General features: G+C 42.0%; 1 protein-coding gene across 16 annotated transcripts in view; it reads right to left on the reverse strand.

The window, feature by feature from the left end:
- The window catches only part of KDM6A (lysine demethylase 6A), a 151,146-nt gene extending 126,410 nt beyond the window's left edge, over positions 1-24,736 (reverse strand). For all 16 annotated transcript variants that reach the window (XM_084227157.1, XM_084227155.1, XM_084227153.1 and 13 more), the window contains exons 1-2: positions 24,155-24,736; positions 23,887-23,950 (exon numbers count right to left, since the gene is read on the reverse strand). In XM_084227157.1, coding sequence (XP_084083283.1) covers positions 23,887-23,950; positions 24,155-24,312 — 222 coding nt within the window. In that variant the 5' untranslated portion in view covers positions 24,313-24,736. The remainder of the gene's footprint in view (positions 1-23,886; positions 23,951-24,154) is intronic.
- Positions 24,737-25,052: the final 316 nt, after the last annotated feature.

Here is a 25,052-nt window from a genome sequence, read left to right on the forward strand (position 1 = left end):
GAACTCTGTTCCAGCCATCCTTTCCCCATGCAAAACAACAGCATAACCTCGGGTAGAAAAGGAGGATTCTGTGATTTAAACAAACAGCTGGATAAAGAAAAATGCAATCCGTTAGGGGTGAGTACTGACTGAGGTGTTTGGGCACACCACCATCTGCCTAGGCAGAACACTACAAACATGGCTCTTCAACACAGACACAATTATGAGTTCTCAGTTCCATCGTCATGATGTTCCTCCCAACACAAAGATGTGCAAGGAATCTTTTACACAATGCCCAACTGGAAAAAGTACAATACCCCCTTCTGTTTGGCTACCTTTCACTACCACATACCCTGACCCATAGAATTTTATGAGTTTATTAAAAAACTGCCTTTCAAATTAGTCACCACACTTTAGGAAAAGCAATACCCATCCTGAACATACTCATTTCTAAAAGTCAGCCTTGTGCACTTCTCTTAATTACAGGTTTACACACAATTCACAAACCTTACACTGCTCATTACTTGTACCAGTCCCAAACAGAACATAGCTAATGGCCATTTGTCTCTCAAAAATGTCAATTTGTAGACTAAAAAATGGCACTATGTGGATTCCACTGTATGGAAACCAAATCTTTAACCCAGCATTTATGTAGTGCTGCACCCACACCACCATTCAGAGTGACCAAATCAGCATCTCTAAGCACTAACACTGCTTGTTTCTCACACCCAGGGAGAAAACCCAAAAATTTTTAAAACAATGATCAAATTCTTAAAAAGCATTTTATAAACCCACTGAAGTGTGAAATCCAAGACGAGAAATTTGAAATGGGACAGAGTAGCCCAAAAGAGCTGTGAGGATCAGCACTGAACATCAGGAAGGCACCATTCATAAACTGGGATGTGAATGTGGCTCACACACCAAACACCTCTGAAGAGTCCCTTATAATACATTACTGTAATGTTCACATTTAAAATGAAATAATGCTAGAAATAACTGAATTCTATACATCAGACATTAGCTGAGAAGGTTTTCTTTTGATGAACATGTCACATTCCACAGGGCTCCACAGGTGCTTTCCTAAGTTCTCCAGCTAAAGCTGTCATGACTTGAGCCTTTAGATGAACAATCAATTCTGATATTATTTACAGTGGCAGGCAACAATTTCAATTACATATAAATGTCAAACCTTAGAATGAACCTCACCAGTTTCACAGGCAATACAACTTCCAGAACGCAACTAACTCGATACTGCAAAAAATGCACCAAAATTGTGACCCAAAGCCATAAAGTCACTAAGAAGTTTCTATTACAAGGACAGTTCCTTAACACTAAAATGTTGACTGTCTTCCTTTCTAAGGTTTTGGATGAACAGGACACACCCTTGTCCCCCATTTCATTGTCACTAATGTGATCTATTTTGGTTTACAGGATAAACCCACCTTCAAAGCACTCAGTGGCCTGAGCATGGATCTCTGAATTGACAGAATACACCAGTGAGTCAACCACAGCAAACAAGAACTCTTCACAATGCAGGAAAAGCTCATTTCCACAGAAGACTGGATTTTTTCAAGCACTGGTCCCAAAGAGTTGGATTCATCATTATTAGAATATATATGTGGAAAGGTGCACACACGTTTCATTCACCTTCTTTAATAAACAAACACTCCACGATACACTGAAATATCTCTGCTGAAACACTGTGTCACCACGAACAAGCAATTCCCTTAGAGAGGAAACAAGGAAAACAGCAGAACAACACAAAAATCTCTGAATCAAGAACAGCAGAGTCTGTTAAATACAGTCAAATACTGACACTAAATTAAGTTCTAAAGAGTACCTTGGGCACAACCAGAGGAGTGGGCAATAAAAGCTCAGACAAAATAAAGGAGTGAGAGGGAACACCAAGTAAGAGATGAAACTCTTGTCACAGGGGAATGCCAGGGAAGGAAAGCACAATTGACTCAAGCCCTGAAGGACAGCACCTTCTCCACTGCTACCATTTCATCCCTACTCCAGCAGGCTGCACAACAGCCTCCCATCATCGCCCACCCAACACAAAGCATCCCCGTGTAATAATCACTTCAATCATGCCAGTCCACTAAGAGAACAAGTCATTATCCCTCTGCAGGGAATGTCTGGGGAGGATAAAAAAATACAAAGGTGAGAAAGTTTAAGAACAGTTGAAAATGTACCAAATTGAAATTAAAGACATTTTCAAATAATCATAAAAGGAGAAGGGTAGCAGGCAAGTCAGTCCCAAATGTCAATCTTTTTAAGCCCTTTATTTTAAAGTGTCAACTGTAGTACAAAAGGCTCTTTTTTCATTGCTTTCTGCAGTAACAGATTTTCTTACATCCAAAAAAAGCAAACCCCATCATTCTGGACCACCTGTGGCCTGTCCTGTGAAAGCAACAGGAGGTGGTAACCTTTATGCTTAAGCTTGGAAACATAAATAACACTTGCACATGTGGAAGAGAATATTGATGTTGTCTTTAGGCCACAGATGGAGAACTGGCATCTCCTGAGGTGCATGTGGTCCACAGGGAAAAACTCCTGACTGGCAAGGCCTGAGTTGCTGTCCAATGCACGGAAAGCACTCCATAAACTCAGTATGCTGAAAATATATTTCAAACTTCTTCTGTTGTGAGATAACTTGAAAAACTCCAAGCCTTTGTGGAACATCAAAACCAAGTTTGAAGCTCATGCTGATTTTATTTCCACACGTTCCCAGGTGTGGGGACGTGGCTGCTCATGCCATGCCAGTCCCTTTCACACAGTGGCAGACACAAAGGAGCACAACCTCAAATTCATCCTCCCTTCTGCCATAACTGCACAACGTGCAAGCAGTAGCAAACAAATTTGTCAAAATTTATTTTTCCTGTGCAGTAATGGCATGAGATTTGAGTCTCTGGGTCAGTCTCCTGCAGTTGTTTCACATTCAACAGTTCAATGTGCTTTTCGTTTTTCCTGTGAGTCAGGCCAGCCTCTACCTAAAATCCATTTCCACATGTATTTTATAGTCTCTAAGCAGCACAAAATTCAACATAAAAGAAGAACTGCTGTAATATTAACTACGTTTATTGGTGGTACCCTATCATCCTATAATTACCTCCATAATTTGCTGTGATAAGATATTGGCCTTTGGACTGAATTTACAGTCTTATTTTAGGTTTATCAACTGTAAATGAGGTAAGGACATCACAACTCCAAACCACACCCATCAGTGGATTTGGAAGGCAGTCAGGGAGACACGTAGCAGTAAAACATTCTACAGCCACGTAAGAGACTGAACTCTGGGACAGGCTTATTAAAAGTACTGGAAAAAAAAAATCTCACATACATTAATTACTGGATATAAGTCAACAAACCAAGATGAGGATATGCTGCCAGCATAAGGCAGATAAAAAAAGCATAAAGGATTCTGGAGCTCAACAGATGATAGACTTCCAGCAAAGTTAAAATAAGATGACAGTAAGTCAGACCAATAGTCAGCCCTGTACAGCAACCTGTCTTAGTATTTACTTGAGCAGGACATGGACTAAAACAGCAATAATTAAAGATTAGCAAAGCTTTTACATGAACTCACATTGTTGAAAAAGCAGCAAAAGAAAGAGGTTAGCATACAGTGGCACTTTTTTTTCCCCTTTATATTTTTCCAGACCACATCAATCTAAATTCAGAAAATTCCTGGGCACAGATGGGAAATGCTCATGATGGATTTTCCTTCTATTAATTTTCCCTACCCCTTTCTAAAACCATGTCCACTCATCTCACACTAACAATCCTGGACAGCCAGCAGTTCCACAGACTAACTGCAGGGAACCATCTTGCTCTGAATCTGCTTCCTGATAGTTTCAGTTCATACTCCCAAGCTCTTGCAGTAGAAGAGACAGAGAAAAACCTACTTTAAAAGCAGAGATATTAATACCATCTCAGAAGATTCCATACAATTTCCCCACATTCAGTAGAAATTAAATAAATTTAGAAGAGAACTGTAGGGGTAAGAGGAAACAGTCTCTCTTGCAAAAGTAAGTCTAAACATCTCTAATTATTTACCTTAGGAAATCAAAAGCTACTATGACTTTTCTACAAATACCAACACAACAACCACCAGGGAAAGAGAAGAGCTATTTCAATCTAAGAATGTTGCCAAACAAATCTATCATTTTAGACTGAAAATTAAAAAAGTATTTGAAGAATCAGAAAATTAGGCTTTTGAACAGTATTTAAATGTAAGCAGTAGAAGCATAAGGATTATTTTAAATATTCTTTGGTATCACATGTAAGACAGCAATTTTCATAAATATAATGCCACTCCATACACTTGTTTATCTGTGACACAGCCACATGCAATGTGAAGGGACAGGCTTGGAAAACAACTAGAAACTCTGACATAAACCTATGTATTCTTTTGTGCTGCCTCTCAAAGAGTCTGCACAAGTTTTGAAACAATTTCTATTCAAGTGAGAACAGACCAATACCAATACTGACTATAAAGAGCTGAATTGTTAAGCAAAGAGCTTATGCCCTTGAGGCACTTTTGAGTAAGACTATTTGAGAAACTTAAGGTAAAATTAGCTCCTTAATATTTTGAACTACCACATCATTATTGTTCAGACAGGAGGCAAACACATTATAACTGGAGAGAATAACCACAGAACCAAAACCCACAGACAGTATCTGCTATCTGCCCAGCTTCACCAACATAAATACTTGTGAAGATTAGCACTTGGAGTCTCTCTAGAGAATCTCAATTTTAAATATTAATTAATGAAGGAAAGTAATTCTTTAGGAAATATATTTATTTTTTTAAGAACCAAACTCACTTCTTATGGTCTTTCAGAACATATTTTGGCTTTAACTTCAGCATAACCAAAGGACAAGTACTGACACCGTGGGTATCAGTATCACTTAACCAAAGCTTTCCATGCTCATACAAACCAGCTTTCTTTTATACCAAGACTACTGCTTTTCAAAACCCTCTTGTGAAAAACTATTCTACAAAATTTCAAGAAGAGTTTTAGCTTAACAACTCTCCAGGGAAGAAGAATGAAAGAGTAAAAGAAGATAAACCAAAACTCAGCAGCATTACATGCTCTATGATGCGCTTTCAAAACATCACGTAGAAAATGAAAATGGTTTGAAGAACACTAATAAATGGTTATTCATGACTTTGTTAACAAATGAAGGGGTAACAAACAATGAAACAAACAAACACCACCCTCCCCCACAGAAATAAGACTGGATATCACTTCTTGAACATCTCTGGATGACTCGTGTCCAGCATGCACTGCCTGCTGTGGCACAGCACCCAAGAATGAGCTCTCTGACCTCCACAGATAACACCAACATGCTACAAGAAAGCCAAGCCCTCAGCAATCATCCTGGTCACACATTTTTAAAAGGTCTGCAACACTAAGCCACAGTCCCACATTCTCCAAGTAATGGAACACAACTTTTTTTTTACAAATATGCTCTCCCCACCCACTTTCAGCTGAGCAGACACACGTAATTCACTTTCTGCTGCATCATTTATCTGCTTGGTAGGCTTCTGACTCAGACCTGCTCCTTTTTCCAAAACACATACATGTAGCTGTTGCCACCTATTATTTCAAAATTATCTTAATTCTCAAAAGCAAAAAAATGCCAATTTTTCTCTCAAAAATATTATCAACAAGATCAAAAGCAACTGACAAAAGCATTAGCAGATCCTGCAAAATGCAGCATTACAGTTGGATTTTGTGTCATTTTTGTACAGGACTCAAAAATTAAATAGCTGATTACCCACTTTCAACAGCCCAAGTCTAGATATGGTGTGGTGTTTTAAAATTAGCAAAGTGTCGTTTTCAGTGCTGATGTCCTAATGCTCCTACTTGCTTTCACTATCAGAAAGCCACCACTGTCTCCAGTGATCACAGTGAAAGCTACTGATAGTGATATCATTACCACTATTTTTGTACAGTTTATCTGTACAAAATACACCTTTTAAATAGAAACTGTAGCTCTAAGTTGGTGAAACAGGTTTTCAGCATGACATGCTAAGTATAAAAATACAAAGTGAAAAGACCTTTGTCAATAAAATTTAACACATAGTTTGTTAGCAAGCAGAATCTTGTGTGAGGCCTCCCAGAAGGCTCAGAGCAACTAAATAATGTCCTGAAAACAGGAAACACACAGTTCTGCCCACAAAGATGTGACATGGGCCACTGGAAAGCAGCTATTGGTATTCCAGCTGCATCAGTGGCAGATGTACTCTACAGTCAAGGTATTAAGCAAAAAAGTATGAACTGTTACATTTTGCTTTTCCCTTGAGGAATGCTGTGAGCCTGACTGCTAATGATGAAATGAGAAAATATTTCTGTGCCATAAGAAATCCACTGTGATTTATTTAGCATTGTCTTCCACAGGCAGGAAGAGGGCTCAGGGACACTGGAGCCATCACAACCATCAGCAGCTGCACCAGACAGCAAATCTCAAAATTGGCATAGGTAGGTAGATCATTGCATATGGGGAAAAAACAAGTTTGGAAAAAAGCAGAGCTGAGTCTTCCTGGAAAATAGCCTAGAAACAGTGACATGAGCAGCTCTGCTTCAGATGCAGACAGGGGCAAAGAGCACATGCACATTACAGACCTGGAAAAAAAAGGGTCACTCATGGAAGTCTGAGGTAAATTTATGCCCATGGACATAACTCCATTCACTAGTTCAAAAGTTTTGCTAGACCAGTCTGGAAGGTCCAAAATTCTCTTCTGTTAACAGTGAGTATTCAGGGAAGAGGAAGCATAAAAGAAATATTCCTTTTTTTTTATTACAACAGTCTCAGTATTTGCATTCCAGGGGGACTACCTGTGGCTAAGCCATCCCTAGGTAAATGATACTGTGCAATTCTCAAACACTCCTTAATTCTCCTGAAAACTCTGCTAAAGGGATTCATGGGTTGTATTGAAAACTTCCCAGAAGGCTCAGCTTGCATCTCCTTCATTTCCAGGACTCATTTCCAACCATCAGCAGTCACCTACTCTATGACCTCAAGTGCCAGATGCAACAAATAGGTCAGTTTGTATCTGACCTACAGATCTCCAGGTGAGGCAAACATCAGATACAGGAGGATTGCAAATTTAGAGCAGCCGCAAAACAAAAAAGAAAAAAAAAATTCCATTGCAGGGTGGGATCCCCCTCAGGGATGGCTTCTTAACCCAAGTTTAGCATTGCAAGACTTCTCCATTCTCAGATCCTTCCTTCACCTCCTATATAGCCTGACAGAAGCAAAAGCTTTCCTATTTTAGAATCCTATATTTAGACTGAACAATTAATTGGAAAATTCATGTCACAAATAAGAGCTACTTCCCAAAATCTTGGGAGATCCTCTTTCCACTGGTTATAGAAGTCAAATATGTGAGATTAAGATAAGCATTAAAAAACTTCCTCACTTTATGATGTGGCCCAAGAGAAAACCTTGTTTAAGGTTGAAAAAGACAAATCCTAGTTCCCTGGGAGAAGAGACTGACCCCCACCTGGCTACAACCTTTTTTCAGGGAGTTGTAGAGTGGTAAGGTCTCAATATTTCCTCCACTGAGAACAAGGACCTCTAAGAGCTCAGAGAACACCAGTTTTCTGCATTCTGTCTGCCTAAAAGTAGATGACACTAAATGAAAGGGATTTCTCCACAGTACTGCACAGACTACATGCACCGAAATAAAACACTAAATACTTGTATGACAGCATCCAAGAGAAAGCTGTTGAGGATCATTCTAAGATACGTATATTTTAAGATGTGCTATTACAATTAATTGGGTTAATTTTGCATATTTATTCATACATTAATGGGAAAGCATAGTAGTACACCTGGGGAAAGGTGGAAAATTTAGTAATGCTGAAAATAAACAGTTTGAATCTATTTTTTTCTAAAATAATCGAGTGTCTCCCTCTCACCTACATCTCGTCAAACCACTACGTGCAAACTTATGACTGACACCACACATCATGACACTTATGTGACAGCAGGCCAGGTGCCTGCAAAATTTAAGATAGCCAGATCTAAAAATGCAAGGGGCAATCAATAATAACATGATGGGGGGGACACAAAAAAAAAAAATCTGTTAACTTACTGGAGAGGTTAGGAGGGCAACATTATACAAGCAATGGAGCTTTTGTCAAAGACAAGACAACTTACAGAGATTTACAGCTTCATACAGACATGTAGGTGCAACCCCATGGGCACTCTTCCACAGTAAATGCCACCTAGCAATGGAAACTCTACCCTTTATTCCAGCTCAATCCCCAAGTACTGTGCAAGTGTGCCTCCCAAGAGGTACTCCTTCTCCAAAACTAAGGGAATCTTCCTTTTAAGTTCTTACAAAGCCAGAAGTCCAACCAAAGGGATAATCAATTGCCAAGGTTCTGATTCACATGCAGGAAGAAAATGCAATATTTCACTTCAAATGTGCATTTCAAGGAGTAATAGAACTCAGCTTTACACTAAAAACCAAAACTATTCAGAAGTAGCAATTAAATTAATTTGACTCTCTTATCTGACTGTGGAAGGAGAGGCAGTATCACAGTACCTTCCCCTACCCATTCAGCACCTCTTTGTTAATTTCTAGGAAAAATGTCAATTTCTTCTATACAAATGATTACCAATTTAACAAGCACTATCAAGTTACATAAATGTTGCATCACCTTATAAATGCATCTGATGTTTAATAATGTTTTCTATCTGCCACCTAAATAACACTGGTCATGCTTCTCACACTGCAGTTTTGATCCACAAAACTAATTTCCCACAAGCAGTGTCCCAACAGCACAGGAGGGCCCCAGCTGCAGACACCACTGCTGCTTCACAAAAACCAGCTCTGGCACGTTCAGGCACGAGGGTAAGAAAAAAAAAAATCCCACACCTTGGTACAACCTTTCCAGCAGCAGCACAGAGCTCTAAGGGGGTTTGATTGTGACACTGCAGGTGACGGTGCAGTGATGTCAACATAGAAACTCCTGTCAGAGCAGAGGAAATGCCAGCACAGGCACAGCAGCAGAGCCTGAGATCCATGTGGGAACACCAACACCAAGAGGTTGTCCAAATTTGACAGCATACTCATTCTTAAACCCAGGTACCATAAGTCCTACTCCAGAGCAATTTTTTGTTGTTGCTTGGAGAAAGAAATCACTGACACACAAGACACTAAGTGAAACAGGTAATCTCCTCATGACAATGAGTTCATTTCAGCCATGACATGAAAGGAATCTGGAAAGGTTCTCAAATACTGCAGAAAAATCATGAAAATTAAATCACTGGAGCAGGAATGTGTTCCTTCTCTTTTCCAGCTGTCTGAAGCCTGACAGACCTTAAGCAACTCATTAATGAATTGCTCTAAATCAGTTTGTTCCATTTTTGAGTTCTGGCTGTGGAAGTGAGAAAGCCCTGAGGAAAAAGTTGTGAAATGACCTGTAGTTGAAACTTGTTTTCCTGATTCAGTTGGTAAATCTGCAGATCTGCTTACCAATCCCTCTGGAAGCAAAATTTCCTGGAGTCAAAAATTCCTACCTAGCTGTGCTGAAGAATCTTTAAAGTCAGTGAGTTCTAATGCACTGGAATCAGTGCTGCACTCTACTAGGGTAGCTTCATTCTCTGATCTTAAAAACATAAAATAATAATCAATAACAAATTAAAATAATCTCAAACTATGAACAAGCTTTTTCTAGAATAGCCCTGCTGCTTGTCTGTAAAAATTGAAATTACCTTTAAACTGGATACAGAAACTGAAGAAGAGCAGTCAAGTAAAACCCAGAGTGCTGAGGATGGGGCAGGTGACATTGCCTGGCCTTTTCCAGCAGCACTGAAGTCCAAAGCTGCTGCTCAGTTCCACGGGCAGCACACATTCCCTGAATCCACATCCCTGAATCCACAGAGCTCCTTGTGAAAAACGACTGCTCTTGTGAAAATGCGTATTTTCACTTTCATCCAGAAATCCTCATAAAAATCACCCCTACCATCATTCTCCTCAACCAAGTAGCAAATACTGGTCTAAAGTGAAAGGCATAAACTATTCCATTCTTTCAAACTACTGAGGACTTGGCTTAATTAGCAATTAAAAGCAAGTAGTACAATCGTTCCTTTCTCACTGCACATAATGGAGCCGTCATTGTTCTCAGATTTTTGGCCACAACGAAGGCAAGCTGCAAGTTTGCAACTGGCACTACAGGAAAACATTCTATCATTCAAAAGCAAAAAACAAGCCACCACCACGAAAGAAAATCAACTCATAAAGAAAAACACAATTTAAGATGACAACATTTTTACTGGCAGGAATAAACAGACTGCAACACTCTAATTCCACATTTTTCCTCACAGAGTTTGAACACATCTACACTCACTGATTCACTGAAGGCAAGCTCCAAAATCAGGCATTGCAGCCCTATGCAATGATCACATCCCCACCATCCACAATTACCTAAGGAACCCTTACACAATCTTCCACAATTCTTTCACCTGTCCCAAACACATCTGCCTCCAATATATTTCCATGCTACAACACACTTCTGCCATGCTCTCCTCCTTTTTTCAACACAGTAGTTGTCTCCTTTCCAGGCTTCCATTCAACTATTAATACTTTTTTCAAATTATTTATAGCAAATAAACCTGTAAATAATACTTGTACTGAAACTATACAGAGAAAAAAAAATCCCACAAATTCAGCCAAGATGGACAGTATATAACTAATCCCAGAAAACTGTCAGAAGTAATAAACTTTTAATACATGAACTTGTAAGTTAACAGAGACCTTTAAAGGTAGAAAATGAGACTTAATTCTTCTCATTAGTTAACATGGACTCTGATGGTTTCTGGGATCTCAACTTAGGCAACAAAAATTAACTCTGCTATAAGCATAAACACTTCCAAATCCTCCCCACATAGAGCCAGAAGAGGCATTAAAGCCATTTCAACTATTAATTGTCTTCACACAGTAACTGGATTTAAGAAAGCCCTCAAGTACAAAAACATAAGTTGTTAGTTAAATTCCATGTGCTCCTATACTAAAGGTAGGATGTGGATCTATGCTCAGGCACAGGCATTTTTGGTGTTTTTCTTTGTGGGGCCAGGAGCTGGACTTTGATGATCCTTGTGGGTCCCTTCCAATTCAGAATATTTATGATTCTAAGTCTATCTGAGAGGTTTCACAAAGGCACCAGAAGAGGCTGCCTCAGACACACATCTCTGTTGTACAGCCTGATGGTTCCAGTTTTGTCTTCACACACAACACTTTTTTTAATATTTTCCTCTTAAGCAAGGAGTACAGAAGTATGTACTGTTCTGATTCAAAAGCAGCTGAACAGTTTCCTACTATAATTTATTTTTTAGAAATTATAAAAAACTATTCTCACCCTTTTCTTTGATTTAAAAAAGGAACAAATGAAAACTCATTTCTGCTTAAAAGCAAGGAAAAAACTTTTTTTAATAAGCAAAAAAGACCCATAAGCCTAATGTTGATAATTTTAACAAGTAAGACTTGAAATCTGATAGTCCTTCGGAATTTTGCAGTCTCCCACTCTCAAAAACTTAGTGTTCAAGTATTAACAAAATCACAAATTCAAAGGCTCTGCCCTTCCAACCATCAAAAGGCAGGAGAGATTAAAAATACTTGGAAAACAACACATTTCTGTGCACCACAACAGAGACTAAGCACACATAAAGCTTTGAGAACCACGGTGTGTAAAATCCACCCTTAGTTACTATATTTGTAACATGCCCAGAAGCTCCATTAAAGTTTACCAACCAATGTGCATAATTTTTGCAGCTCTTTATTCTTCCCAATATCATTGCACTCTCTCCTGCCAAAGGTTGCCTATGACATGCTTTGTGATGTTATATAATGGATAGTCTCCATTTTTCTTATCCTTCCACTTAATCTTACACTCTTTCTACACTTTGTTCTATTAAACTTACTGTTAAATTCTCTAGATCAGCATCACTCTCCCTTACAGAGGCTTTCAGTTCCACACTTTAAACTATTTCTTGCCCTTTCAACATATCCATCTGTGTCTTCTACGCTTGCTCAGCTTTCTTTATCCCTCAAATCTAAAGGCAGCAAAACATGACTTGAGAACAGACACACAAGAGCTCTTGGCTTCATTTTCACCTTGAGGAAAGAAGCAGAAGTTTCTTTACTCTTCCCTTCCTTGAGGGATAAGGAGAAAAAAAGGGAAGCAGCAGTCTAAGATAAAGACATAGAAAACACAGCCAACATCTTACTTTTATTTCAAAAATGGGAGAGAGTCCTGTTATACTCAGAGCATAAAACTCTTACTTTTTCACATCCCACACAAACTCTCTGCAATTTTGTTACCTGTTTTGTTCCCACTTTTACCCTGTTTTTAAAATCTTCCGAAGCAGGCCCCAGCACCATCAAACACTTAAATGCTACTTAAGTTACCAGTAATGTGTAGATGGTAACCAAGCATAACACTCAGCTGCAGGAAAGAATAAAAACACTGTGATTCACACTGCCATTCCCCTCACCCCCAAAATGGTCTGCATCACTAAGCCACCCATTCAATTCCTTAGTTTCCTACTCTTCCTCACATCTCATGAAAGTATTCTTCTTCAATATTTCTTCTACTTACTTTAAATGAAAATTTCTTCCTTTTATTATAATAGTATATTCTGAAAAACCCTCCCAAAAGACTGCTTCACTTCTCCATTCCCCTAAAATCAAATGGTGGCCTGATTTTCAGTAGTCACAGGTTCAAACATATTCATTAAGTACTCAACCTAGATACCTCAGGATCTTTCCTTCATTCAGATTTTTCTCATATATAGTCCTTCTAACGTACATTTTGGTGTTCTTGCTGCACACCAGCTCAGATCTGAATCTCTCCCACATCTGCTTGTGGCAAGGTAACTTCACTAAATACTTGGTATCCCTTCAGAGTGAGGAAGCCAAGTCACTGCACTCACTCCATCCCTCCTCTCCATGAAGAAAGATCAGTTGTGGATGTTTCATCCCTGGGAGAGTTCAAGGACAGACTGGATGGGGCATTAAGCAATCTGGTCTAGTGGCAGATGTCCCTGCCCACAAGCAGGAGAGTAACTGCATACTATTAGAGACTCCTTCCAACCCAAACCGTTCTGTGATTCTATATAATCCAGTCCTGCCAACCTGTGCTTCCAAATACAGGTAATTCCATTCTCCATCAGAAAATAAGGAGCAATAGTTTTATAAATATTCCTTACATAAGTGTCACACTAACCAGGACCCACCTAGCCTCCCAAATCTCTCTCTCAAAGGACTTCCACAGCTTTTTATGCCTGAAAAATGAACTGCATTCACAGAATCAGAGAATACCTCAATGTAAGAATACAAAAATGGTATAAAAGCCCAAGAATTTCTTTGTTCTGGGTACCCCTCTGCAGGCACCCAGCTCAAGACCTGCTGCTGCACCACTCTATTAAATTATTTAATTTTACAAATCCACTGCCTGAGTTTTTGCTGCAAGGAACTCAAGGTCAAGCTTGTAGGAGGAAGTGTGTCCAAGAGTCTGTAGGAACAAGGAGTTGGAAGGAGCACCCATCCACCAGATCACTGCACACTCCTGCTGCAAAGGGACTCCAGACCCAGCAAAGTCTTGGGTGGGGTGTGTGTGACTCCCCAAGTGGTGTGAATTCTCACCATTCTCAGGCAGCAGCACCTCCTTTAACACGAAAAAAACATCTGATCCAACATTTCCTGGCAAAAGCACAGGCTAGACAAGATGGCCCAGCACATTGTCCAGCTGCATTCTGAAAGTGTCCAACGCTGGAGAACCCAACATTGCCCTGGAGAGATTACTCCAATGGCTGACTGTTCTCTTTGTGAGTTTTTCTTGTGTTCAATAGGAAGTTAGTCCCCAGGAGTAACTTGTACCCATTAAATCTTGTCTTATCAATGTAACTCCTTGTAAAAATGGACTCTCCATCTTCTTTGTAGGCACCCTTTAAGCAGTGGAACATGCTGGTAACATCTTCCCCAAAGCCTTCTTTTCTCAAGGCTGAACAAACCAGGATGTCTCAGCCATTCTTCACACTTCAGCTTCTCAGTCCTTTGATCATCTTTGTAGCCCTTCTCTGGACCTTCTCCAGCATGGCCACACCTGTTTTTTTTAGTGGGCACCAAAACTGCATACAAATATTCCAGGTGTGGCTTGACCAGCACTGAGTAGAGTGCAATGATAACTCCTTTGTCCTTGCTGGTGATGCCCTTGTTGGTGCAATCCAGCATCTCAGTCTCCTTTGCCACAGCAGCACACAGCTCATTTTTACTGAGCTAAATCCACCAGGACTCCCGGGTCCATTTCCACAGAGCCATAAAGATCTCAGACTGTGCTGCGCTCCTGGATCATGTTCTCCCACGTGCATTTGTCTTTGCTGAACTTCATAAGGTCCTCATCAGCCCATCCAGGACAGCTCTCCTTTCTGCACTCATTTCCACACTCAGTTTGGTACCATCAGCAAAATTTATGAGTGCACACTTGATCCCACCATCCAGATCACTCACGAATGTGTTAAACAGTGACCCAATATCAGTCCCTGGGGCCCCCATTTGTAGCAAGCTTGAGAAGGAGCATTTCACACCCTGCTCTGGGTGCTGCCCACCAGCCAAGCTCCCAGATCCCTTGTATGGATAATATAACACATTGGTTTATTTAGGAAGAGGCTGTGGAAACAGCATGGGAAGACTTGAAATGCAGGAAGACAATGTCCACCACTAGTTCCACATACACCATGCAGGTTACTCTGTGCTACGAGGAAATCAGGTTTGCCAAGAATGATTTGCCCTTGCTGAATCCATGCCAGCTTTTCCCAACCATGTGCTTCATCAGGATTCATACCATAACTTTCCCTGGGACTGAAGTACTGATGGGCTGAATATTGCCTGCCTTCTTGTTTAAACCCTTCTTGAAGATGGGGCAACATGAGCCTTCTCCCAGTCTCCTGGAACATTCCCCAATCTTTACAACGTCTCAAAGATTACAGAGAGCAGCCTCCCAGCAGTATCCAGCCAGCTCTCTTAACACCTTCAGATGGGTAATTTGTAGGGGTCAAGCTCCTTTAATAGCTTACACCCCAGAAATTCCTTCAAGGACAGTAGGTCTGTGCATGAAACTGGATTTTTGTTCCCAAGATGTGGGGCCCAAGATTGCTGGTAAAGACAGAGGTGAAAGCAGTGCAGAGAACCTCTGGCTCTTTAGCATTGGTTGGCAACTAATTCACCTCTCCTGTTTAATAGTGGGCCAGTATTTTCCTGTTTGTGCTTGTTGTTTATGATCCTTTCCTGTAGATTTTGACATCTCCAGCCAATCTCAAGTCCAGCTGAGCTTTTACTTTTCTAACTGTACCTCTGCACGCTCTGGCAATGCCTTGCGGTTCTCAGTGGGTATTTGTTCATTTTTCTATCCCTGGTACACTCCTCTTTTGGTTTTGAGCAGACTCAGGAGCTAAGACATCTTACCCTACCTACTTCCCTTCCATTTAAAGGCAATGAACTGGTTTCATGCTTCCAGAAGAACCTTCTGCATGGAATCTTCCCTTGGAATCCCTCCCAACTCAGTTCTGAGCATCCAGAAGCTGGGTCTTTGAATTTCTAAAACCTTAGTACTAACCTTCAATACTGGTTATTTAAAACTAGTGAGTTTTCTTTTTTTTACTAGGATATTTTTGAGCTGAAGCAGTTCTCCAGCCTGGTTCATCATACAGGCCCAAAGATGTTTCACCGAAACATATAAGAAGCAAGAGAGTACTTAAAATTCTGGTAGGTAGAAGAAAATACCTAAAAATAAAACCTTAACTTCAATTAACTATTCTACTCTTTTTTCCTGTGCAAGTAAGTTTTCAAATCATAAGATAACGAAAACACTGCTTAAATAAAAAGTTAAAATGGCAACTAGAGTGGAAGCACCAGAATACGGACCAAAAAAAATACATTTCTTGGCTCTATTCGAAAAGCTGTTGCACTGGATCTTCTGCCTATTGCTACAAATGATACTCTGAAATTGCTCAGAATTTAAAATTCTCAAAATGGAAGCAGAAATTTAAGGAAAAGCATATTCACAATCCAGTCTGCTTTAATAACCAATCAATTGTAAGAAGTGAATCATAATTCTCAAATGCCACTGTGAGAAAAGGAAATGACTTAAAGCCATTTTAACAAACAACAATTAATTTAACATCTTACCACAAAAGAAATTCATATGCAGACATACAGCGCTCTGTTTGTAATTCATCACACAATTTTAGTCACTCCCTTTACAAAACTGTAAATGAGATCTTAATTCTACATCTTAATTAAATAAGCTCCTGCCATGAATGCTACATAGCAAATCCAAGAACCATAAAGGAAGGTAATTTGTCAATACAGCTCTGATGGTGATTCCTGTATCCTCTCACACTCTGAAGTGAAAGTACCTGATAAACAATATTCTTCAACTCCCAAATATGCTTAACAGGGGTTTAGTTCATTAACACGGTGTTTTAGGTATGTAAGTAATACCTTCCTATGACTCTTTAAATACAAATAATAATATTCAGTATCAAGAATACCTGAACCACTTCAAAACTTAGAGGCTCATTTTAGACATCTACCATTCAACAAACTTTATAATGGCCACAAGCAAACTATCAAATGGTCCAACCTACTTGTGACAGTATCTGAAAAACTCATCTTGAAAACAAGCTTTGAGCAGACCCCTATTTAAACAGGCCAGTCTTGGAAAGAGCTTTTCCACAGAGGAATTACTCTACTATAGTTATTTCTTTAGTCTGCCTATCCATAAAGCAGAAACCTGTAATAAATATTTAAGTATTTTTTCTTGCTTTACTGAACTTCCCTCATCCAACAAACTCAGACTGAACTACATTCAACACAATCCCTTTCTTTCTTCATACCAAAAATGTTCTGTAAGGTAAGGTACTAAGCTCATCCTCTCAGGTGCACCTATACAAATCCTGGCAGTCTTCACAGGGCTCCATACAAGACCCACTGATGTCAATTTTGTCTGGTTTTAACTACAAATTAAGCATTCTGAAAGATTAACATTGCTAACGTTTTCTACAAAGAGTCAACTGCTCTCTATAATGACACATCAAGTTTAATAAGCATCACTTCAATGTTCAATTGTGAAAGCACATTATGCTTCAAACACCACAGCTGCAGGACTTCACCAAGAAAAGGGGTTAAAACTAAGTAACTTACATAAGTTTTAAATGTAAAATAAAAGGAAGGGATGGCACTGAAGGACTGAAGTTGTATCCATATACTACCTGCATTTAGAATGAGCAGGACAGTGGTTCAGCTCCTAGATTACCTGATCCCATACTAAACCTGCCACCCAGCTCAGTTCTGCACTCACCTCACACTCACAGCCCATCTCCTTAATTCATTTCTGCAGAAGCTCATCCAAGCCCTCTAAGCAGGAACTGATTTTTACAAATCTATGTAAGCATTCTCCAACTACAAATATACACATTTCCTTCCCTTTCAGACTGTTGAAAATACAGCAAAATCCCTCCCATTATCCAAAAATTCTACCAGGTGAGGACCAAGAAGAACTATTTTTTTCAGTAATCTCAGAATAACCTTAGGTTTAATTGATGAACCTGTAAGGCTGGAAACCAGAACTTGATTTCTCCACAGAACATAAGTTTGCCTAATTGTCAGAGGAATAAAGAACAACAGTGGGCCATGGCATATAATTCTGGCACTGGGAAGTCTTGTGACAAGTGTTAATCAGGAAAAAGTCAATTTATAGCCATAAACATTTTCCATGACTCTCTTTAATTTTGTATCATCTCACTAATGCAATGAAAACAAATGTTTCTACATGCACCAAGCTATCCAAGCATGAAACATCTACTCTTTTCTAAAATGGTATAACAAACATATGGCATAGCTTTTAGAAGATGCTTTCAACACTTACTTCAGATGGTATCAACATTTGCAGATAGTTTTACCTCTATAATTACCAAGTCCACTCAACCCACTACAGTGAACAAACAGCTATGCAGGCTGGCAAGAGGCACAGAGCCATGCTGAAAGCACACCTGAGTGATGCCATGCACAGACAAAGCTTTAGATTGTCTATTCCTTCTTCACATACTGTACCTGGATTCACCTAGAGAAAATGTGAAAGCTAGAGGCCAGGAGTAGCATGATACACAAAAGGATCAATGGTTCAATTACCGGAATGGGATGAAAACAGTTGTGTCCCACCTTTGCCACAGTTTTTCTTCACGCTTTCGAAAGTTAAATAATTTATCAGAACCTCTATCCCTCAGCTGCTAAAATACAGCAGTGTTTCCCTCTCTCCTCCATCCTCAACCACTGCCCATTTTGGCTATTCGATTATTAAAGTCAGTAGGGCACAAATTACCTTAACATGATGCACATGTACCACTTAGAGGAATGGACCACTTCAGCCTCCGGACTCAGCAGATCCGTAATTAAAAGCTACAATATGTAACATGCATTCAACAACAGCAACAAAAATATCTTACATCATATTCCCTATTAACGGTCTCCTGAGAGTGAAGATAAAACTTGCTGAAATGCAAATGCCAACACACCAAGTGTCCTGCAATCCTAATTACACCTCTACAGAAGCATTTTGTTTGTGGACAGAGATCCATCCCTCTCTCTTCATTAACACATTAAAATGACAAGCGTAATGTTTCTGACTTCATCATTTTTCTTGCCTTCAGAAAGTAGTACCAACACTGTACTTTACACTTGAGGAACAGCCAAAACATTCAGGAATATATGTTTAGAGCAATAAAATCCCACTATTAAAAAAAAAAGTCTTGAACACTAGTTGTGAAAGTATCAATACATGCTAACTATTTCATACTTACAGTACTGTGTAATGTCCATTAAAAAAAAAATTGGTTTTAATACTGGATGAAGTACAAATACTATAACCAAGTATCAGGATACACAACCATTATATACACTATGGCGGAGACTTCCAAGTATAAACATGGTACAACCAGGAACTATAGAATGTGTCACCCATTACACTTTAAATGGGATCCCAGAAAGCTGCACCCTATTAATACAAACTGCATACAAAAAAAAAAAAAAAAAAAAAAAACTGATCCTAAAACAAATCTATGGCTCAATTAAAATTACCCAATAAACACATTCAAAAACGTGACTCCTTAAAAGAATGCTAGAAAACCAGTTCCACCCATAACACAATTTACAAAATTTTATCCAACTTCAATTTGCTTCATAGGACAGACAGTACACTAGATAATAAACCAGTAATAGGAAATGCACAACATATTAACAAAAAAAACAAACTCAAACATGAAGAAACAACTCAGATACAAATTTACTGAAATTGGAGAGGCTGCCCACTTCCTGGAGTGCCTTACAAATGTCTCCCGGTACCAATTTCCAGTTTCTCAATTCCCCCAGTACTGTCATTATATAAGACAAACATTCTTAATTCTTTTTCAAGCAATATTTCTTTGTTTTGAAGAAAATAAATCAAGCCAAAATCTTTCTAGTTATTGAAAAAAGAAGAAAACACTTTCTACACTAAGGTTAACCCGCTAAAATGTTTTCTTGCATAATTATTTTTCAAGCAGTTTGTTATAAATAAAACTGTGTATATTTTATTATGGATTAGTAGGAAATTAACATTAATGTCAACACTGAAAGGACAAAGTCAACATATACTAATTCACGTTGTCTGAAACTATTTTTTAAAAAGCAACACTAAAACTGTAAGAAAAATGAAAGAATATTGTCACTGTGCACTTATTTTGTAAGCTTCATAAAAGCACATATAAGCACGCTGTTAATTTTGTCAACACATGTGGCCTTTACACAAAGGAAATACCATTTTTAAAATCAGCTGGAAAACAAAAGGGCTGCTAAACCATGAGAAGTAACACAGACTAAAACATGGCATATTGTGTGGAACTACTTCATCTCTCCAAATCGACTTCAACATCAATACTTTTAAATGGAAACATGCTTCAGTTTTTGTCCACAGGATATGACAAACTGATTAAACTCAATGAATAGGAATTAACAAGCATCTTATACCCAATACATCAGACCAGCTACATCAACCTACATCTGTATAGATGCCAATTACATCTTATGAAACGATGGTTTGTCACTGCAATCAAGTCAACTTTGGCTAAACACTGGAAACATCATCAAAAACAAATTAAAAAAAAAAGGAAGAAAAAAAAGGAAATGCTTTGCAATTCACTTCCAATACAATGGATATCCTCACCCTCCCCCCTCAAGTAATCTTTAAGCTTCACCTCCTGCTAGAATGCCTTCCTGGGAGAGAGACATCAAGACACCAGCAGGGTTTTTGTTTTGGGGTTTTTTTCCTCCTTCACGTTAATGTTCTTGTCAACTACGGAAGCATAATAGTGAGCACTTTCTCCTGCACAAGACTGACTATGTTGGATTTCCAGCATTTCAACCAGTTTGAAAGGTGATATCTTAATTTCCCTCCCCTCTTTCCCAAAACCACACTAACTGCAAACTATGATTTTCAAGCTCCTTTTTCTGCAAAATAAACGCAAAATTTTTGGCAACAGAAAATTCCATTCCTTTGTCAGACACACTCACAGCATGTACACCATTACAGGAAAGTTTCTTTTGGTTTATCACATACCCAATACATGGAGCAACATTACAATATTCCTGACCCTTAATCTATACCTTCAATAATTCATAAAATTGTACAGATCTCATGTAGCTGCCCTTTTGATTTGCTACACCCAGCAGCACAGCTTGGCTCAGTTCATGATACTACAGCTCACACATCCTACAAAGCAAAACCACCAAAAAACAGGGGACTGCAGACCTGCAGCACAAATAGAACCCACAACTAAATTAAAGCTCTAGACATGAAGCTTCCTCCATCTCTCTAAGAGATCCCAGTTTTCTTATTATTAAATCCTGTCAGGGTGTGGCTTTGTTAAACTAAAGGTCCCGCTGCAAATGGCTCTTGCAATCCCCTCCAAGCCAACGCACACACCTTCGTGAACCCCACCAAAACTGAGCATCTTCTTGCACCCAGGCACCAAATTTAAGCCCAGAACAGACTCCTCCTGCTGCACAAGTAGCCAGGCAGGGAAGGGAGCTGTTCCCCAAATAGTTACAACCCAAAACCTCCTGTGAGCCTCCCCAGACAGGAACCCTGCTCCTGCCACCTCGTGCACAAGTAACCAGGGAGCACTGCCAGGCCCCACTGCTCCAGCCTGGCAGCCTCTGGAAAAGGTTCAATAGTAGGTGTGCTCCTCTCACATCGAGGGGAGCACTGATAAATTTCTGCCTTTGTGAAGAATTCCTCTGGAAACATGACTCAATGGTTTTTCTTACCTGCTACACTTACACATAAATCTCACACTGTAACGTGCTGCCTTGTAGATTCTTAAATCAGTCAGCCAGGATTTCATAATTATGTAGTCTAGGGTCTTTGTTAGCTGTTGTTGCTCCATGCACAAAAGGAAACATTTTGTTGCTATCACTGTAAAACCTATTAATTAACTGCACATATATTCGGCCACAGTTTCTACTATAAAAATAACAGCTACATCGAATTAAAGTGGTCTGCTAGATTAATTGTTCTAAAGCCCTCAATAGAGCATAAATTGCATAAAGCTTCACAGAGAACAGGATGAAGCAGAAAATACCTTAAAAATAGCAACTTCTTATCGATAACAGAAACACAAGCACGTTCCTTTAAAGTAAAAAGCACAAACAAAACCGAAACTGGTTCAAACCAAGAAATTCCTCTCGAACACCTCTGCACTGAACAGCAACGTTTTAATCCTTCTACTTCCTTAAATAATCTACCTTTCTCAGAGACAAGTTTTACAAAGAACATGCTTCATGAGTTACTGTGCGATTCATAAACGTACAAAACACCATCCGAAAACTGAGGTGAAATAGCAAAATATTTGGTTTGCTTGGGGATTTTTTTAGTATTCACTGCATGGATTCACAGCTTAATACAGTAAAAGAACATACACAGATATTTCTGAAAACGTTTTTCAGAACTATCAGAACGCCCTGCAACTTCATATTGTATATTCTAAAATTACAATTGACTGGCATTTTAAAAAAAGCATTACACGTAAGAAAGGCACAAAACTCAACTAACAGGCTGAATTGCTCCTTGCACCACTTAATTTTACAGTACGCAAAATAAAACTTAAACCAGGGATTTTATGCGACAGATGATCTAATGAATGTGAAGCTTTTATTTTCTATCTGGCATCCCTAAGCTCTATCCCATACGGGATTCGGTCTAATATTTCCGATAGACTCAGCAGCATTCACACAGCAGACACGAGTTCTGGTCCACCAACAGTTAATGTACATTATTTAACTGGTTTGACATGTCACTCCCCTACCTTTTTGATTAATGGGAAGAAGTGCTCTTATAAATAACTCTGAAAATCGAAAGGAAACCGCGAGATTTTTTTCTTTTTAAATATAAGCAGAAAGCAAAGTGCACTTGCTTCTCCTTCCATCCCTCCCCCCTCCCCCCATGTCCTGACATTGAGCTTTTCCAATCCTGCCAGAAATAAAACACCTAAACACAAGCACAGGCCTAGGCTATCCAATTCAACACGCTTTAGAGTCAAATTTTCAGATCAACCAAAACCAGCAGCAGAAAAAAAAAATCCTCCAAGATACAGTCCGGGCACAACAATGGGATGAGCAGTGTCAAACGCCAGACTACTGACAGGAACAAGCCAGGAAGCAGGAACCAGAGTAGCACTGTCCCCTTTGCTTCAGCCGTGTAGCATTTCAAAAACAGTTCCACTTATTCTGCTACCCGAACGTTTCTCCGGCGTGTGGTGTTTTAAGCACAGCTGGCAGACACTCGGCCCGCACAGCCTTTGTCAGCAGCTCACGGATGGGCAGCGGAACGTGCTACAGGTTGATAAGGAGGGCACCGGCGCTGCAAAGCAGCAGGAAAGCGCCCAGAAAGAACTTGGGATGCGCAGGAGAGTTTCCCTCAGCCTTCACCGGGGGCTCCACGCTCCCCACATTCGCTCCCGGTGTTTGTTTCGTGTTTACCTCCCCCCCCTTCTCTTTCTCCTCCCTGTCCGGCCATCTTGGGCCGACAGGAGCAGCCATTACTTAACTAAATGACAGGGCCAACAACTTTCCACAGAGACAAACACCTCTCTGCGGACACCGGGCCGGGCGGCAGCAGCCCGCGGGACGCCCCGCTCCCTGTCAAGCCGGGACGGCGGGCGGGACGCGGGGCTCGGTGAGGACCGGGCACGCTGGATGGAGGCAGCGGGGCCCGCAGAGTAAACAAGTCACTCGGACGGGCTCCGGGAGCCGCTCAGCGCCGCGCCCGCCCCAGCCCGGACCCCGCGCTCCCTGCGGGCTCCGGCCCCGGCTCCGCTCCCGGTGGCTGGGGGCGAAAATCACGAGGGAGGGTCCGGGGAGCGGCAACGTCAGCAGCGCCGAGCGCGCCCTCCCTCCCTCGCTCGCTCTCCCCCCGCTGCCGCCTCCTCCTCCTCGTCCTCCGCCTCCCCCCCTCCGCCCCCGCGCCCCCTCCCCCGGCCCGTCCGCTCCCAGCCCCGGGTTCCGCCACTTTCCCGTCCCAGGGCTGGACGGGCACCCGCATGGCCACGCTCCCCTCGTCCCGCTCGGGGAGAATGGCGGGGGGGGGGGGGGGGTAAAAGGGAAAGGGGCAAAGGCGGCAGCAACGCGCTGAGACCCCGCGGAGGTGGCGGTGCCCCCCGCACACCCCCTGCACACACTCACCGTGCGGGCCCGGGGGTCCCGAGGGAAGGGGCGGCGGGGCCGCCTCGCTCCCCATCCCCCGTTCCCCCCCCCCTCCCCCCCCATCCCCGCTCCACATCCACCCTCGCGCTTACCTTTAACAGCAAGGCCTTCGTTCTGGCGCCATCTTCATGAAGCCTCAGAAATCCGAAGAGCCGGCTGCGAGGAGGGGAGCGGGCGGGAGGGAGGGGAGAGAGAGGCACCGGCGTTAGCGAGAGTCAGCGCGGCGGGCGGGCGAGGGCAGAGCGCGGCCCGGGAGCGGCGGCGCACGGGGAGCCGCGGGCAGGGGAGCGGGGGGACACGGAGGGAGCGCGGGCCGAGCCGGGACACGGAGGCGGCCGGGGCGCAGTGGGGAGCGGGTACCTGTCGAGGCCGGATAGGGCTTCTCTCTCCTGGGCTGTCAAGCTGGCGAAGTCCTCCTCGCTCTGGCCGCTCGCTTTCCCCGCCGCCATTTTCTTTTCCTCATCACCGAAAGGAGCAGCAGAGGCGGCGGCGGCGAGCGACACTCCGCACGATTTCATGGAAACGCAGCGTAATTAACTCGCGGATCGCACCCCCCCCTCCCTGCGCGCCCCCAACACCCCCCAGCGCCGGGCGGGGCGGGGTGCCCGACACACACACACACCACAACTTTTATTACAACAACAACAGCCGGCAGGGAGGGGGAGGGAGGGATGGAGGGAGGGAGGGGAGGGGAGAGGGAGGGAGGGAGGCGGGGGGAAGCCCCGCTGCTCGGAGGAGGAGGAGGAGGGAGGGAGGGAAGAAGGGGGGAGGGAGCCCCAGCGCTGGAGACTCGGGGGAGGAGGAGGAGGCGGCGGCTGCGGATGGCGGCGGAGCGGTGTTTACATCGCCGCTCGCCGCTGGCGGCGCGGGGAGCCGAGGTGTCGGGGAGCCGGGGGGACCCTCCCCGCCCGCCCCGCGGCTCGGGGTGTGTTTTGCCGCCCGTACAAACTTCCCCGGAGCCGCTGCCCAAAGTTGTTGTAATTGTGTCACACCGCGGACCCCGCGCGCCGCCACCGCGACCCCCCCGTCCAGCCCCGCCCGCCCGCGTCCGCGCAGCCAATCGGCGCCGCCGCCGCGCCCCACGTGACCTTTGTTGACTTACGTCAGTCATTGCGCTCCGCCGCCGCTGCGCCCCGGTTTGGTTGGCTCTTGCCGCCCGCCTCCCCCGCCGGCCTTACGCCATTGGCCGGTAAGTGATAAGGGAGGTGGGGTTTCGGAGAGCCGCCGTTTGTGATAGGTCAAGCGGGCCGTCAGTCAG

This window comes from Fringilla coelebs, assembly GCF_963513975.1.
Source record: "Fringilla coelebs genome assembly, chromosome: 2".
In the NCBI taxonomy this organism is placed as follows: domain Eukaryota; kingdom Metazoa; phylum Chordata; class Aves; order Passeriformes; family Fringillidae; genus Fringilla; species Fringilla coelebs.